At 23.3% G+C, this 17,838-nt stretch overlaps 6 protein-coding genes across 6 annotated transcripts; 2 read left to right on the forward strand and 4 right to left on the reverse strand.

Moving 5' to 3' along the window:
- Window positions 1-2,313: 2,313 nt before the first annotated feature.
- Window positions 2,314-4,338, forward strand: PVVCY_0201050 (conserved Plasmodium protein, unknown function; the record flags this gene model as incomplete). The annotated part of the gene is made up of 2 exons (XM_008628108.1): window positions 2,314-3,742; window positions 3,923-4,338. 2 exons carry the CDS (start codon window positions 2,314-2,316, stop codon window positions 4,336-4,338), a joined length of 1,845 nt encoding a protein of 614 aa, XP_008626330.1.
- A 1,128-nt stretch (window positions 4,339-5,466) lies between these two features.
- PVVCY_0201060 (dolichyl-diphosphooligosaccharide--protein glycosyltransferase subunit DAD1, putative) lies at window positions 5,467-6,045 on the reverse strand (the record flags this gene model as incomplete). Its single annotated transcript, XM_037634519.1, has 3 exons — window positions 5,467-5,495; window positions 5,604-5,685; window positions 5,830-6,045. The coding sequence occupies 3 exons, from the start codon at window positions 6,043-6,045 to the stop codon at window positions 5,467-5,469; spliced, it is 327 nt and encodes a 108-aa protein (XP_037490065.1).
- Window positions 6,046-7,075: 1,030 nt separating this feature from the next.
- Window positions 7,076-8,359, forward strand: PVVCY_0201070 (mitochondrial import inner membrane translocase subunit TIM50, putative; the record flags this gene model as incomplete). The annotated part of the gene is made up of 1 exon (XM_008628106.1): window positions 7,076-8,359. One exon carries the CDS (start codon window positions 7,076-7,078, stop codon window positions 8,357-8,359), a length of 1,284 nt encoding a protein of 427 aa, XP_008626328.1.
- A 422-nt stretch (window positions 8,360-8,781) lies between these two features.
- Window positions 8,782-11,469, reverse strand: PVVCY_0201080 (vacuolar protein sorting-associated protein 53, putative; the record flags this gene model as incomplete). The annotated part of the gene is made up of 1 exon (XM_008628105.2): window positions 8,782-11,469. One exon carries the CDS (start codon window positions 11,467-11,469, stop codon window positions 8,782-8,784), a length of 2,688 nt encoding a protein of 895 aa, XP_008626327.2.
- A 685-nt stretch (window positions 11,470-12,154) lies between these two features.
- PVVCY_0201090 (conserved Plasmodium protein, unknown function) lies at window positions 12,155-14,620 on the reverse strand (the record flags this gene model as incomplete). The annotated part of the gene is made up of 1 exon (XM_008628104.2): window positions 12,155-14,620. The coding sequence occupies one exon, from the start codon at window positions 14,618-14,620 to the stop codon at window positions 12,155-12,157; it is 2,466 nt and encodes an 821-aa protein (XP_008626326.2).
- Window positions 14,621-15,901: 1,281 nt separating this feature from the next.
- Window positions 15,902-17,539, reverse strand: PVVCY_0201100 (cysteine desulfurase, putative; the record flags this gene model as incomplete). Its single annotated transcript, XM_008628103.1, has 1 exon — window positions 15,902-17,539. One exon carries the CDS (start codon window positions 17,537-17,539, stop codon window positions 15,902-15,904), a length of 1,638 nt encoding a protein of 545 aa, XP_008626325.1.
- Between the last annotated feature and the right edge of the window lie 299 nt (window positions 17,540-17,838).

The raw sequence follows: 17,838 nt of genomic DNA on the forward strand, positions 1-17,838 counted from the left end.
AGTAATAATTTATTTGAACTATGAAATCATATATATAATAATTATTTGGAATAATTTTTCTTCATATTAATTGTGTAAGTATATATTTACAATTGTATAAATACGTACATACATATATATATATATTATATATAAGGGCTAACAAAAATTATTTCAAATCAAATTAAAAAATTACTTTTATTTGATTTTTTATTTTTTCATCATAAACATATTAAAGAATTAATTTCTTCTCAACAAACTTATATATAATGGAAAAACATACCATTTTTTTTTTTTTAACGATATAATTCAGGGTACTAAAAAATGTTAATATATTGTGTTAATGTAATTATATAACATGAAAAATAGTATATATGCTATTATATAATATAGCATGTGCATATGTAACGTGAGTGAAGGTTTTTGTAAATTGAATTTCCTGGAGTTATGCTAGTTTAAAAAAAATATATATTGAAATAAAAATTAAAACAAAAGGGCGTGAAGATAAAAAACGTAGAATGATTGATCATACGCATATTATATTAATTTATTAAACACCCCCACAAAAAAAAATAAGCACGGGCGTTTGTATGTTTTTTTTTTATATATGGCTTACATATATATAATATTTTATATACTACATAGTATATGTATAAGATATAATTTCTTTGAGTTTTGTTGTAATAAAAATTATATTTCTCACATTTAGTTATTAGAAATTATTTTTTTTTTCATCACATTATAATACCATTTTGTAAAGCCATTTATCATGTGCGAAAAAGGTAAAAAAAAATTGTTATGAACAAAAACAAAAAATTATGAACAGTTCAGAAAAAAAAAAAAAAAAAAAAAGCTAATAACGTGTAGAAATAAAAACATACATATGTTCATATATAATACTATTAGTAGAAATAGTTTTAGAAAATGAATTACACATGTTTAAGTTAGATAGTGAAAATTATAGCCTCTACAAACTTATATATAATATATTTTTTCTCTCCTTTGTATGTTTTTTTATGAAAATATTTAAGTAAGTTTGGTGTGCTACCTTCCGTAGTCTTACTGTACTCTTTAAAAAGATAGTTTTATTTTTTATCATATAAATCAACGTTAATAAATGATTGTATAACAATAGTATGAATTTCACAATGTATAACTGAATTTTGTAATGATATAAACATAGGATTACACTAAATATATGAACAAAATTGAAAAAATAATAGTTGTTCATGCGATTTTAAGGGGGGTAAATTTTAAGGGCTTTCTATAGTAAGGGTCTTGAAGGGATTAAATAGGTGCCTATGTGTGTATATGGGAAATATTTTTTTCACTCTTATCATTCTTTCATTTTTTCAATACTATTCTTTACATTGTTTAGAAAGATTATATAATTGTAGAGAAAAAAAACAAATTGAAAATTTCAACCTGTTTTTATTTTGTAACATATTTTAATGTAACGACGAGTATTAAGAAAATAATTTCATACTATTAATTTATAAATCCATAATATTGATGTTTTAAGAATATCATATACATATAATATAAGAATATATAAAAGAAAATTAATTAAGGTCTTATTTTTATAAAAAAAAAAAAAAGAAAAGAAAAAAATTATCCTTATGTTTGTACTTATATAAAGGGATAGTATTATGTACACATATAATTAGGAATATAGTAAATATAATATTTTTCAAAAAAAAAAATAAAAATATAAAAAAGCAAAATATATAAAATAATTACGCATGGAGAATTTCAATAAAAATTTAATAATTTTATAAGCCCAAACTAGTTTGCATTTTTATAAAAAAAAAAGTGTGTATACATTTTAATAGTTCTTATATTTACTATAAAAAAATGTATAATTAATGATGAGCTATGATTATATAAAATTGGGAATATAATATTTATGTAGTTATTTATTTGAAATAATATAATAGTAATAATTATGGATTTATATAAAGAGTAAAGCTCAAGACACACATAGATGAATAGTTACATAATAAACTTAAATTTTGTTTGGAAGTATTTTTGGAAATAATAATTTTGTATTACTATTTGATAAGCAAACAAATTACAAATTAAAGGGTAGCAATGTCAGGAATATTATATAATAGTATAGCAAAAGATTAAGTAGTAAAAGTTTGAATTATGTTTGCAAACCTTTTAATAATTGATTGTTTATATTTACCTTTTCTATCAAAGTAAAAGAGATTAAAATGTAGGGAGATGCCTAAAATTAATATAAAGAATAAATTTTGAAATTAATGAATAATTCATATAATACACTTACGTAGTACTATTTACAATACAAGTAAAACAAGTATATTAAAGGGAATGTCTCAAAATATGAGTAGCAGTATTTATATAAACAATTTCAATATGCAAAATGATTTAGTAAGTATAATTTTAGAGGATTGTATAAAAGAATGGTTCCCATTTTTAAATGACCATGAAGATGGAAAGCATGAGAATAGGATGAAGGAAAAACGGGAAGAAGGAGACGATGATGAAAGTATAAATAAAATAGAGAAAGAAAATATAAAGGATGAAATTATAAAATTAAAAAAATTTTATAAAGGTGTAAAATCAACTAATTTTCCTTTAAAAAAATTATATAAATCTGAAAGAAATATCTTTAACTTAAATAATGAGCAAGATGATGAAGACATTTTTTTTAATTCGGATGGTGTGTATATGGGCATACTAAGAGAAAATGATAAAAATCAGGATAAAGACAATTTTTATAACATTAATAATAAGGAGTTTGAGAGCCAAAGTTTTAATGATAAGCGTGGAAATACAAAGTTTTATGATTGCATATTTACAGAAGACGATGAAAAAAATAATAAACTATCCAAAAAAATGAGTAGCGAAGATGAATATATACAAGAGTTTATAAATCAAGAAAAAAGTGAAACTATTCAGGAATGGGAAAAAAATAAAAAAATAAAAAATGGTGTTAAATATGATATAAAAAATAATAATCAGAGTTATGATCGAAGTCGATATAATTCTGAAAGTGATAGTGTATTACTTAAACGAAAAAAAGGAAATGATATAAAAGGAGAAGATGATATTTTTTTGAATGTAAAAGAATATGATACTGGTAGTGTAAAAAGTGAAAAAAATTATCAACCCATAGATAAAATCGACAAAAACAAATTTAAAGCAAACACATTAGATAATAAAAATAATTTTATAAATAAATATTCATGTAAAGAAAAAGAAATGTGTATTAGTAAAGTAAAAAATTTTAATTATGTAAATGAAATAGACATAAAAAAAGAAAGTAGAGAATCGAGTTTAAATATTATGAACGAGTCAGGTAAATCCGTAATGGATAATGACGGGGAAACACCGTTTAATAAAAAAAGTATAAGCACAATTATACAAGAAATAAAATTTGAAGACAGTAAAGAAAAAAACTATTCTATGGATTCATATGGAAGTATTTATTTAAATACATGTTTAAAAGTTCTAAAAGTTGATATAAATTATTTTATAATTCCTAAAGATATAGGAAATGAAGAATTATTATATGAAAAAAAAAAAATTAAAGAAATTTTAAAACTTTATGATAAATTATTTTATAACTATTTTAAGTTTATTCCAAATAAGTTTTATAAAGAAACATTGAGACCTATTTATTCATACTATCAAAATTTGAAATCTACGATAGGTTTGGGGACACCCAATTCTTCGCTAGATTTGACATCAAGGAGGTCGTGTTCTATAAGTAAAAATTATGAAATTCGGTCAAGCAGTAAGTGAAAAAAGTGAAATAAATGAGAAGGGATTGCATGTTTTGTTCTGGTCTACCAACTTTTTCATTTTTTTCTCATCTTTTTTTCTCATCTTTTTTTCTCATTTTTTTTTTCAGTATTTTTTCATGTTTTTTTCATGTTTTTTTCATGTTTTTTTCATGTTTGATCTCACTTTTTAGGCACGCCCAAGGCCCACAGTGAGGAGGGTAATTCAGTAAAGGGGAAAACACAAGAGCATATGGAATATACAAATTTAGGGAGTTTCTCTAATTTGATTAATGACATGAATGTTAAGAAAATATTGGTGGATGTAGATGAGAGTACAGATATTAGTCATATGGAAAATGATTATAAATTTTTATATAATGATTTAGTAAAATTAAAAAATTTACTTATAAAAAAACGGAACTATAAAAATATTTTATTTGATTATCAAAAACGGTTTGTCCAATTAAATAACAGATGTGTCAAAACATATAAGGATATATATCCAGTTGAAAAAGAATATAAAATATATACACAAATAAAAAAAGAAACAGCAGAAGTGATTAATTCGATTAATGCAAATTATAAAAAGTACTATTCAGGGAAATAAACTTCCAGAAATGTTTACAGCGTTTTTCGAGACCCTTCAGCAAGCCATTTTGTCTCATCATTTTTCTCATCATTTTTTCTCACAATTTTTAGCATATATATAAAATTGCAAACGTGAATTGTTTGTTTTATATTTTATTATTTTTCCTTCTTTGTTTGAAAATGATAGATTAAATATGTTTTTTAATTTTTAGTAAACAAAATTAAGAATTATTTGTGTGTAAAATGAAGACACACTGAATTGTGGGTTTGAAAGAGAAGGTGTAAACAAAAAAATAAGGTATGCCCTTAAAGGGCAAAACAAGAAAATTGAAAAAAAAAAAAAAAAAATAATAATTGAACAGTCAAAATATGTATAAAAAGAAGTTGATTAACTTTTTCACATTTTATAAATTTTTAATTTTCATTATTTTCGTATTTCTCAAAATAATGCTTAAAATATAAAACAGCAGCATTAATATTTTTTATTTGATTTTTAGGAAAATTTAAAATATTTTGATTAGGGTTAACATATTCTTGTTTTTTAATTCTGTCATTTTTAATATGATTTCTTAAATTAACCATTCTTTTTTGTTTCATTAATTTTCTTTTAGTTGTTGGTGGCACATGTCCTTTAGCTTTTTCTTTCATTATTTCAACATTTTTACATTCCCTCACTCCTTTTAAAAACATTTTAATAATTTCAATTTTTGTTAAATCTTTTCTATTTTCTATATCAATTTCAACAGTCGCATTTCTCAGTCTTTTCATGTAGTTCCTAAATACATGTGGATTTGCCACTCTTTGTTTTTTATCTGCATATTTTCGATTTAAAATAATAAAATTATGGTTTCCTCCTTTATTCAAGTTTAAAATATACCCTTCACATAATATACCAAAAATAAAAAATAAAAAAACGGGGATTATCATTTATTATGCATTTATCGTTATGTTAAATTGGGAACTAGCTATTATGTAGTACATTATTCACACTTTTCAACTTGCTTGTTTTTTTGTAACAATGTGTGACCTTGGAGTTGCAAGCTTGTTACAATGTTTAACCGCCACTACTTTTATCTTCCGACATGCCAGCAAATGGTGAGCAATTTGAAAAAATGAAAATCAGTTTTGATACAAAATGAGTGTACACCTAATTTAAGTGGATATAGCTAAATGTGCCTATGAACAAGATGAGGGTTGTAAAAAAAAAAAAAATTTAAGATAATACATACCAAAATGAAAAATATAAAATAAATTTGTGTGCATATGGGATATAAGATTTATTACCAATATATAAAATTAGTGAGCACAGCACAAAATCGAAAATAATTTTTTCCTGCTTAAGACTAAACAAGGTCTTGTTCGTGATCTTGGAAAGGAAGGGGAATAAAGTGTTGATATGTACAAATTATAAGTATTTTGGTTTGACTAGTTTATGTATTTTATATTTATTTTCCAAGTATTATATGGTGTACATTATGTATGAGGTGTGAACTTTTTGGATAATTATTACCTGCACACGCAAGGCGATTAAAAGTGTGACATTTCCAATAGCTGTAAAAATAGTACCATGTGCTATTTTTTCTTTAAATAATGAAAATATGAATGCATAAATTGATAAAAGAATTATATTAAAAAGGTTAAAAATTATATATATATCTATGAATTTAATTTTTTTAAGTGTAATATTCATATATTTGTTGTAAAAATTATTTACATTGCCGTTCATTTTTTTTGCATATTTTTTTATGTATGTTCAGAAAAATAATGGTTAAATTTTTTTTAAGTGAAAATTGGAAAAAAGTACCATTCAACATGTACATATATGTTGACAATTTGACTTTCATATGAGGAATATATAAATATAATCAAGATGAAAAAAGGTATATATTTATACCATTATTATTACATGGATAATTAAAATGTTTTTTTTTATTTTTTTACTAAATTACTAAGTACCATTTTGTAAATACTATATATAAGAAAAGAATTATTATAAATTGGTGTGAAAATGTTTATGGAATTTTTTTTTTATTTTATAGATATACATATATGGGCATATTAAAAGTAGGTAAAAAAATATTGTATGCAAGATTGAAGGTTTTTGCTTGATAAATATTATTATGTATTTTTTTTTTTTTTGATAAAATAATATCCTACCTATATGTATGTTATTATTATTTTATAGTACATTTTTTTATTCATATAAAATTAGTAATTGTGTTATATTTCATATAATTTTTTTTATAAAATGATTTCCCTATCATAATTTATAATGTGATTTATTTTTTTTTCTTCTTCCATAGGACTTAATGTTTTTAAATATATTGAATATTGGAAAATTAAATATGTATATATATGCATATTATTTATTTGTTTATTTATTTGGTTATAATTCATATTGATATTAATATTTGTAAGCTATATTTTTTTATCAAGCTAAATTCATGGACATTTTTCAAAAAAAAAAAAAATATATATATATTTGAGTATCCCTACATGTTGTGTGCGTATTTGCAGTTCATTATGTAATATATGGCATTAATAATTGTCATAGATTTTAAGAATATCCCTTTTATTTGTATATAAGGTGGGAATATATAGAGAGACAAAAGTTTGCTTACTTTCACCTCATTGACGAAAGTGCTGAACATTTGCCTGGAAACTTTAACGATACTACCAATTTGATTGTTTGTTTATTTTTCCACATGATTGTAAAAATAATATATTGAAAAAGTGGTGAAGAAAATAAGGATAGGATGAACAAGCTTATTAATATAATTAATTTAAAGAATAATGAAAAGAGGTTTGTTCGGCAGCTTAATTCATGTCCTTGGGTGGGTCAGCAAAACTTGTACTGCTCTGTAGGTCGAAATTTCAAGAATTTTGATAATAGTAAAATAGGGAAAAATAAGATTATAACTATTGATAATGTAAATATGAAGAATAAAATGTGTAACTTGAAAAATTATAGTTTTTGTAAAACTTCAAACATAACAAAGGTTAGTAGAATAAACATTAGACAATTTTCTACAAGTTCTGGGGGTACCAAAATTGAAAAAAATAGTGATAGTGTTAATATAAATTCAAATGAAGTTGATGAGAAAGTAGTAAATAAATGTAAACAAAGTAGTAGTTTAGAAAATAATGGAAAACGGCGGCAAAAAACAACAAGAGAAATATATATGGATAGAAAACAAAGAGAAGAAATAATAAAAATGTATTTATTTTTAAGTTTAATATTAATGCCATTTGGATATATATATATGTATTGTATAGAAAAAGATATAAATATAAAACAATTAATGCAAATAATAATGAAAAAATGTGAACATTTAGAATCACAATATAATGAAATAATACAAGAATTTATAGATAAATATTTTCCTGTTAGTAATGAACCATTATTACCTGACTTTAAAGATTTAAATTACCCCGAAAATTTACCAACTTTAGTAATAGATTTAAATTATGTTATAGCTAAATTAGAATATAATAGAAAAACTGGATGGAGGGTTTTGAAGAGGCCATACTCCGATTTATTTTTTAAAGAACTATCGAGTTTTTATGAAATAGTTATATGGTCTGATGATAATTTCCCAGTAGCACAAGAGGTAGCATCAAAATGGGGAATACCAGCTATTGGTTGTTTACATAGAGATCAATGTTCTAGAAAAAAAAAATATTATATTAAAGATTTAAATAGGTTAGGTAGAAATTTAGATAGGGTTGTTATAATTGATCATGATATACATGCTTTTATGTTACAACCTGAAAATGGAATATTAATAAAAGAATTTCATGGTGATGTAGAAGATAATGAAATGTTATGTCTTATTGATTTACTAAAATCTTTTGCTATTAGTTCATATGACATTGGTCAATTTTTACGAAAATATGGGGGCGGGGATTATAATATAGGTAAAAGATATTTACAGCACAAAAGTGATACTGAACAAAAATCGCAAAGAATACGAAGCCTCGGAAAGATATTTCATGTAGATAATAAAAAGCCTCACCCTGGCATGTCATTCAACTTGTAAAGTGAAAAATTTTCAAAAAAATTTGAATCAAAACGAAGGAAAATACATGATATAATATGGTCTCGAGTATGGAAACCTTTTCCAGGGACCCGAAAACTCTTTTTTTCTTTTTCAAATTTTAAACAATGTTTGTCTTAACAGTTTCTTTTGAAGTGGGTCATATATATGCATATATGCGTGTTTACCCATGTTTAATAATTTTTTATTTATTTTATTTTTTTGTCCATATATTTAAAAACAAATTATAAAACATAAAAGTTAACAAATTTTTATTCATGCAAAATAAGGAGCAGATTAATGAAATGAACCCATTTCATAAATCGGAAAAAAATTATAATTTTCTATGTATGCAATTTTGGGGAGAAGGATCTAGCTGATTTTTATTTTGTAATTTTGTTGATTTTGTTTATCACTTTACAAATTTAGATGGTGGTTATTTTGCTAAAAAAGCATTTGATCTCTTCAGCGGCATGAATTCCACGCTTTTTGATATCACTGATATATTCGTTAGTGCCATTGTTAGTGTTATGGTCTGTGTCTGTTTGTGTATGGTCATGCTTATCCTCCCTTAGGGACAACATTTTCTCAATTTCGTGGATAGTACAGATATTGTTATTTTGAGCAAGTAGTAAATTAAATGTGTTTACATCTAAAGTGTTTGAAATAAATAATTTTAATAAAAATTGGATTTTATTAATTTTTTTATTAATATAATTATAGTACGTTTTAGGAATTGGTGATTGAGTAGTATCAATTTCTGTATCGTCTTCACTAAAATTTATGACCTGATCAATAGGGTCACAACTGTTTTCATCTTGAGTTAGTTCATTTTCTTGATCTATTTTTAAATTTTCTAAGTTTGTTAAGACATTAGGGATGTGATATAATATTTTTTTGATTGATGAACAATCTAGTAGTAATTGTTGTGCTGTAATATTTGTTATCGACGTTAAGGAGAAAATATTTTGAAAAAAAATGTCAATTATTAATGCTGTTGTTTTTTCTAATAAATAAATTAAATGTGTTTCATTAAAAATATGATTAAAAAATAAAAAATATTTTTGAAGGAAATTTTTTAAATTTATAATATATGGTGAGATTTTTTTTAATTGTGTAATATCATATATGTTGATTATATTAGTTCGAATAATTTTATCAATGTGATCATTTATAAAAGATATAATAATTTTTATACATTTTGTTTTTATATTTAAAAATAATTTGTCTTGTTCTTTAAAATTAATTTTTTCAATAAAAAGTGGGCTTATAATATGGATAAGATTTTCATACGCCTCTGCCATCGTTTGTTCAACATAATAACATGTGTTAATAATTTTTGAAATTAAAAATAAATTATTAATTTTATTTTGAGGGATAACTTTATCTATGACTCTACTATTTAATTCTTCACTATATTTTGTTAATAAGGTTTTAAAAAAAGTAAAAAAATCAAATAGTGTTTTACAATTACTAAATTGTGATATCATATTTATGTAGCTTTTATATAGATAAAATATTTTATATGCAGATTTATAAATATTATTTTTTCCTTCTAAAATAGTTTCAAGATTGTCTGAAACACTTTGGTTATCATATTCATTTTGATTTATAAAACTTTTAATATTATTAAATTCTTTTTTTTCAAATTGTTCTATAATAATTTTGTCGTCTTCTTTTTTATTATTTACATTAATTTCTTTATTTTCATCACTTATTATATTTTCATATTTATCTAATATTTTTTTTTCTTCATATTTTAGCCAACTACATAAATAGCTATCAAAGACACACGAAATTATTCCCTTAAATGCATGTTCATTTTTGTTATTACAAATTTTATTAGTGTCACTTACTTGGTTGAGATTATTTGTAGGGGGTGTAAACTTATTTGATGTTTCAACCTTTTGAAGCATCTCAGGAAATGGAGACTCAATAAAATTAAAATTATCTAGAGATAAATCATTAGGAGGTGAAACAAAAAAAATATTTTTAATTAAAAAGGTTTCAAAATGAATAATTTTAATAACAGTTTGAATTAGAGAAGCTGGATTTATTTCTTCCATAGAATAGGAAATAATTTTTATGATATCCTTTTTTGTTATAGAGCAAAATTTTAATACAATATAAAATTGGACATTAAAATAATCTGGAAAAATATGATCATAAACATTTTTATAATTATTTAATGCACGCTTTAACCAAGCTAATCGTCTATCAATATTTTCAAATGTATTATTGTGATTGGTGAAAATTAAAATATATTTTTCTAGAAAAAAATGAACAAACTTTTTTACTATATTATTTATATAATTTGGATTTAATTCATATAAACAATTACATGCATCAAATAGATTAATAGCTATTTTAGAATCTTTATCTTTTTCTTTTATTTCAAAATTATTATCAATTAAATATATTATATTTTTTTCAACATGAATATCTGGATCATATATTAAATCAATGTCTTCAACAATTTGTTGTTTCAATTCATCAAACAAAATATTTATATCATTATATAAGATGTTTAACTTGTTTATGCTACTTGTAAAAGTTTGGTTTTCACCACTTTCTGAGCTGTATTCTTTTAAGTTGTGTATATGTGAAAACATATTTTTTATAATATGTACTAGATACATACAATCTTTATATTCACGTTTGATAGCTTTTTTTTTTAAACTAGTTATGGCTGTAATTATCATAGCAATTCTTTTTAAAATTAAAATAACTTGAGTAACATTTTGTTTGCCTATATCAAGTCTTTTAATATCACTACATAAATTTGTTAATATTTCTGCTCCTTCTTCTGCTTGTTTATCTACATTTTCTACTAAACTAGTAATAATTTTCATTTTTTTTTTTATATTTTCAAATTTTATTTCATATTCATTTGTTTTTAAAACATGATTCTCGATTTTTTCATTCATGACTTGATCAAGCTCATATAATTCTTTTTCCATTTTATCCAAATTCACTTCAGCATCCTCAATATTTTTAATATTATTGTTTATATAGTTTGCTATAAAATCTGATTCATCATCTTCGTCTGTTTTTTTTTCCTTTTCCTCCTCTTGTTCATTCATTTTGTTTATAACCTGGTTGAGTACTTTCATTTTGGCTAGTTAAATGTGAGGCTTCACAATTTTTGGGATAGCCCTTTATTTCCTTGTGCTTTCGAATGGCATATGTTATATTGTGTTGGTGTGACGAGCTAGCCACTAATAAAATGTTACTTAAACAATATAAAGAGTATATATAAGAATGTATGGATAAACTGGTGATATGTATAAAAAGAAATCAGGGTAGTGCTTGCTTGGGATAATTACATATTGTACTATGGTATTATACTTAGTACGAGATAAATTATGTTTTTATATAGTTTGCATTTTTAAGTGTTACAAAAAAAAATGCGTGAAAAATATTTCATATAATAATATTTAAAACGAAAAAATTAGTATGTGTATTTGAAGTTTTCTTGCATTTTCCGGGTTTAAAATTTTGGCTGGTCAGCCATTTTGGCTTAATGCAAGCATATGGAATGGTGAAAAAACAGCAAAAAATGGTAAAATGATATAAAAAATGGCAAAATAATATAAAAAATAATTGTAAAAAATAATGGTAAAAAATAATTGTAAAAAATAATGGTAAAAAAATAATTAAATGGCGCAATGCAAGAGGAATAAACGTGAGCATGCACGACAAAAAAAGTGAAAGAAAAAGTGGAAAAAAAAGTGAAAGAAAAATTACATGAACGAACACAAACATATTTAAATTTTCCATAAATAGTTTTGATTATTTTTACAAAAGTTCCACATCAACTACTATTTTTTCTGAAGATTGACGTAAAAGAAAAGCAATATTTTCAGCTCTTTCATAATTTTTAAAATATAAGGTATCAACTTTCCCTTTAACTTTTAAAGAGTTATAAATATCAGTGGCTCGTTGAAAATCACAAGATTGTATATATCTCATCAATGTATCGATAAAACTTTTTTCATTATAATTATCATCATAGATAACTAATTTGGCAAATTTCATATTATAAAAAGGGGTTGTATTATCAGTTTCATATGTTTCTAAATCTTCGTCACAAAATCCATAAGATTTTATTTCCTCATTTTTTATATCAGATTTATCAAAATCGATAAAATCTGTATCTTCATTATCTTCATTTTCATCTTCTTCAGTAAAATCCATATTATCATCTTCATCATATTCATCATTATAATTATTATCATTTTGTTTATTTTTTTTGTTTGAATCATTTTCACTTCTAACCTTCCATTTGATTAAACAACTAATTGATTTTTTAATAAGTTTATTTTGGCATTTATCATTTGGTTTGTCCCTTTCTGTTTCTTCAGATACTTTTGTTGAAGTTGGATCATTGTCAACTTCATTTGGCTGGTCATGTTGAAGTTCCTTTTGAATTTTACCATGGCGTTCATAAACAAGCTGATCAAATTCTAGGATTTTTCGTTTTCGTTTTGATATAAGTCTTGTTTTGGCTAGTTCAACATCCTTTTTAGCAAATTGGATAGTTGGTAATTGTTTATTTTCATTCAATACCCAATGTTTGAAAAGGAGGTCTAAATCTTTTTTATAGGAATAGGTTCTATATTCTGCATCTACAAATGTTTCTAATTCATATATATCTAGATTAGGTTTATAATTATCATAAATTAAATTATAAAAATAATCTCTCATAGCATATATTTTTTTATATAATAAACTATCTTTATCATTTTTTATATCATCAATTTTATTTAGATCTATTTTATTTTGTTCATCAATTATTTTCATTTCAAGAAATTCGCTATGCATTTTTTCTGATAATTTTTCTAAAATTTCATATTTTAATTTTGTATCATTCTTTATTCGATCTATCCAATTAGGATGATTATTGGGTTTGTCATTTTGTTTGGCTTGAACTGAACTATTTACATTTTTCTTATCATTTTTTTCATCTTTAAACTTTTCATTTAGTTTTTTCTTTTGAGAATCACAATGTGGTGTATTATCTTGGTCGTTTTTTCCATAAGTGATTTGCATAACTTGCTTGAGCTGGTTGTTTCTTGGATATGTGTGTGCATAATTTATAAAGGAATCAAACCTATTTGGGTTGTAGTATATATTTAAATTAGTTTTTTTTTTTAGATCAAAAAAATCATTTAAAGTAACTGGATTATAAGTTACGTCAAATTTATTAGTAAATGAATTTGTTTGAATATCATATTCATATAAATTTAAAATATTATTAGAATAAATATAATTATGTTTTAATATATAATTAGGTATGAATTTTGTTTTTTTTATAATTTTGTTAAATAATTCATGTCTTTCAAAATATATCATTTTATTTTTTTCTTCAATATGTCCAATTTGATCAATTTTATAATTAAGATTAAATAATTTATATGAAATTTTTTTCATTCTATCATATAAAGAATTTAAAAAATAAAAATATTTATGAACATTTTTATTTATCCATATATTATTTATATAATCAACTAAAAAAAAGTCATCAATATATTTTAATCGATCTACATTAGTAATAATATTTAAAAAGTATTTATATATGTTATATCCAATTGGATCTCCTTTTTCTACTGATATTCTTTTTAATTCTTTTAATTCATTGTATATATCATCATTGATGTTGTCTTTATTTATGTTTGTAATATTAACCTTTTTAAAATAAAAGTAAATATTATTCACATCTACAAATGTGTTTTCTTTATTATTTTCACTCTCATCTTCGTCTACCTTTTTTATATTCATGCCATAATCTTTATTATAATTAACATTATTTAGAGCGCTAGCTTTTTTACGAATCCATTGTTGGTTATTTGTATTGGGTTCTTGATTTGGAGTATCATTTTTTTCTGCTAAACTGTTTTGTTTATCACCATTGTCAAAGTCGTTTGAGGTATCTTCACCCTGTTCATTATGATCAAAACTTGGGGTGTAGTAAATATATTTTGGATCTATATATATATTATTTATATCTTTGTAAAGGATATTATTAATTTGATCGTTATCTTTATTTCGGATAGCAGTTACTAATGCATGTAATTTATTTTTTGATAATAAATTTAATACATCTATATCAGGTAAACATGTATATTCACTTTGCAAATTAAAATAATCTTTTTGATTGGGATGATATAAAACAGGGGTTCTATAAATTTCTGACTTTTTTCGTTTTTTCGGTCTTTTACGATGTTGCAATTTTGTTGATTTAAGTTGTACTCGGCTAGACATAAAAATTTTATTTGTAAAAGGCTTTAATTTAGTATTTAAATTATAATTTTTGTACTGCCTTATATTTATCGATGCCACTATAAAAAACACCAGAACCAAATATTTCATTTTCTTCATTAGCTAGTCGACCGAGCATATTTAGAGAATTCGAAGCAGCTATAAGCCCAAGTAGATACGAGACAAATTAGCCTCAATCAAAAATATTAACACATATGCATTGATTTACTATTTATTAACATTGGGAAGGGGAGTTAAAATTGCTTGAACTTAAATAAGGAAGGAAGGAAGATAAAGAATATAAGATAAGTTTGTTACAAGAAATGAAATAATAGTAATGATAAATTACACAAAAAAATATATTAAAAAGGGAAAGTGAAACTAAGGATATGACGCATAGGATAATACACTATCCAAGCGCAAGCCTTACAATAAAATTTTAAAGTATAAAAATTAAAAAAATTTATACCATTAAAATTGTAACATAAATCCAAACAAATAAGAAAAAAAAATAAAATTAAAATATAAATTATATTAAAAAGTAATTACAAAAAATATTAAAAAATATTCTTTAGCAATATCTTATGAAATAATGAGGATTTCTCTAAAAAAAATGTGGCAGAATTTAAGGCAAAAAAAATATTACATATATATACATATTTTTTTTTTCCACACGTTTGGTTGGCTATACCTGAATAATTGGCATGCCCATAGAAATTAAGAGAGACATTTTATGAAATATATATAAACTAAATATGGATCATTATATATAGCATAATTTGAATGAAAAAAAAAAGGTATAAAAAAAATGCTGCTAACGAGCAAAATTGTATAAAATAATTGATAAGCTTGACTTAGAAACAAGCTAAACAGAAAGTAGAATACATATTTTATATGGAAAATAATAAGAATAAATAATATTACACACCTTATATAGCTTGTGTATTAACAAAGGAGGTGGATTTTTCAAAAAAATGAACAGACAATAGTTACTCTCCTTATATTGGAGAAAATTAAAATGTATGTAAAAATATTTATTTTTATAATTTTTAAAAAGGTTATAATATCAAAAATTCCAAATAGGAACATAAAAAAAATATATTCAAATAGAACAAAATGGGTTTGAAAAAAACGAAAAAAAAATTGTCACTTGTGTAAAATTAGTATGGCTGTTTTTTCTCTTTTAACCAAAAAACAGTGAAAAAAAAATTACATATTTTATGGCGTAGTTTACTATTCTTTGGGTGTAACTCTTGATGAATAATATTCTTTCATGAACAATTTTCAGGTCCATATAAATTTTGGATAATCACCAGATGTATTTTTTTCTAATTCTGCTTCATATAAAGGTGAAATGCTTCTTAATCTTTTAACAGATTTTACTAGATTGTTGCATAATTGTTGTACTTCAAAAAATGTAGTAAATCTATTAAAGCCAATTCGTATAGATGTGTGGGCAATTTCTTCTGTGATTCCAATAGACCTTAACACATAACTGGGTTCTAATGTGCTAGATGTGCATGCTGAACCCGAACTTAATGCTATATCATTTAGTGACATTAATAAACTTTCACCTTCAACAAATAAAAAGGATATATTCATATTTCCAAAATATCTATTTATTTGACATCCATTAAATACAATATAATCTAAATGTTTTGATATATAATTTTTTACATAATTAAAAAAGAACTGCATTTTTTGATTGTCTCTATCCATTTCTGATAAGCATATATTTGCTGCTTCACCTAATCCAACAACTAGATGTGTTGGCAAGGTTCCAGATCGTAATCCTCTTTCTTGTCCCCCTCCATGAATTATCGTATTCAATCTTATATTTGGTTTTTTTCTTTTAATATATAATGCACCAATACCTTTAGGGCCATATAATTTATGACCTGATATAGATAATAAGTCTATATTCATTTTTTGTACATCGATTTTAATTTTTCCAACTGCTTGAGATGCATCAGTATGAAATATGATATTATTTTCTTTACAAATTTTTCCAATATTTTCGATATCTTGTATGACCCCTATTTCATTGTTTACATATATAAAAGAGGCTAATATAGTATTTTCTTTTATGCTATTTTTGAAATCTTCTAATTTTATTAAGCCATTTGTATCAGGTTTTAAATAAGTTACTTCAAAACCTTTTGTTTGTAAATATCTACATGTTTGTAATATACATTTATGTTCAATTTGTGATGTTATAATATGATTTTTTTTATTATTTAATTTGTTGTAGTAAGTACATGTTCCTATTAAGGCTAAGTTATTACTTTCTGTTGCTCCAGATGTAAAAATTATTTCTTTATTATTAGTACCATTTAAAAGTTTGATAATATTAGCTCTTGCATCTTCTACTGCTTGTTCGGATTCCCAACCAAAAAAATGATTTCGAGAATGTGCATTACCATATATGTATGTCATATATGGCATCATTTTATCTAAAACTCTTGGATCTATCATTGTTGTTGCTTGACTATCTAAATAAAATCGATTCATTTTTTTTTCTTTTTCTTTACTCATAAAATTGGCAATTAATTCTATTTTTTTATTAAGTTCGTTAAAATTGTCATTATATTTCTGATCATTAAGGGTGTTATTAATTTTATTTAATTTATCTGAATTGCCATTTGGGGTATCATTTTTTAAATTTTCTGAAGATTTAGATACCTTCATTTTTATTTCATTACCTTCTGTTTCAGTTACTTCATCTTTATCTGCTTTAGTATTGAATTTCCGATTGTTATAACACCCGTTTTTGTTGAAAACATTTTCATTATTATTTACAACGGATGTATAGTTATGTTTTAAATTATTTTTAAAGCATGTTGTTTCACTACATTTATTTATTTTATTAAATATGTTACTACTCTGAGTGTTCAGAGTTTTTGCAATTTTAAAGACTTTCATCAAATTTTTTAAGGGATTAATAATGGAAAGATAAATTATATGTATCTATTTGAATAGATCATAAAATTGGTCATTATAAAATACAATGAAGTATTCCTTAGTTATGAAATCAAAATTATATCTTATTTTCCATTCAAAGATTAAATACTTTTAAAATAAACAAACATAAAAAATGACATCATAAAAATATGCCACATACAAAATAGTCATGCGAATATATTTATATTCCAGGGGTTGGTATAATAAATAAAAAAAAAAGAAAAACGAAAAAAAAAAAAATACATATATGCAATATATTC

This window comes from Plasmodium vinckei (assembly GCF_900681995.1).
Source record: "Plasmodium vinckei vinckei genome assembly, chromosome: PVVCY_02".
Classification (NCBI taxonomy): Eukaryota; Apicomplexa; class Aconoidasida; order Haemosporida; family Plasmodiidae; genus Plasmodium; species Plasmodium vinckei.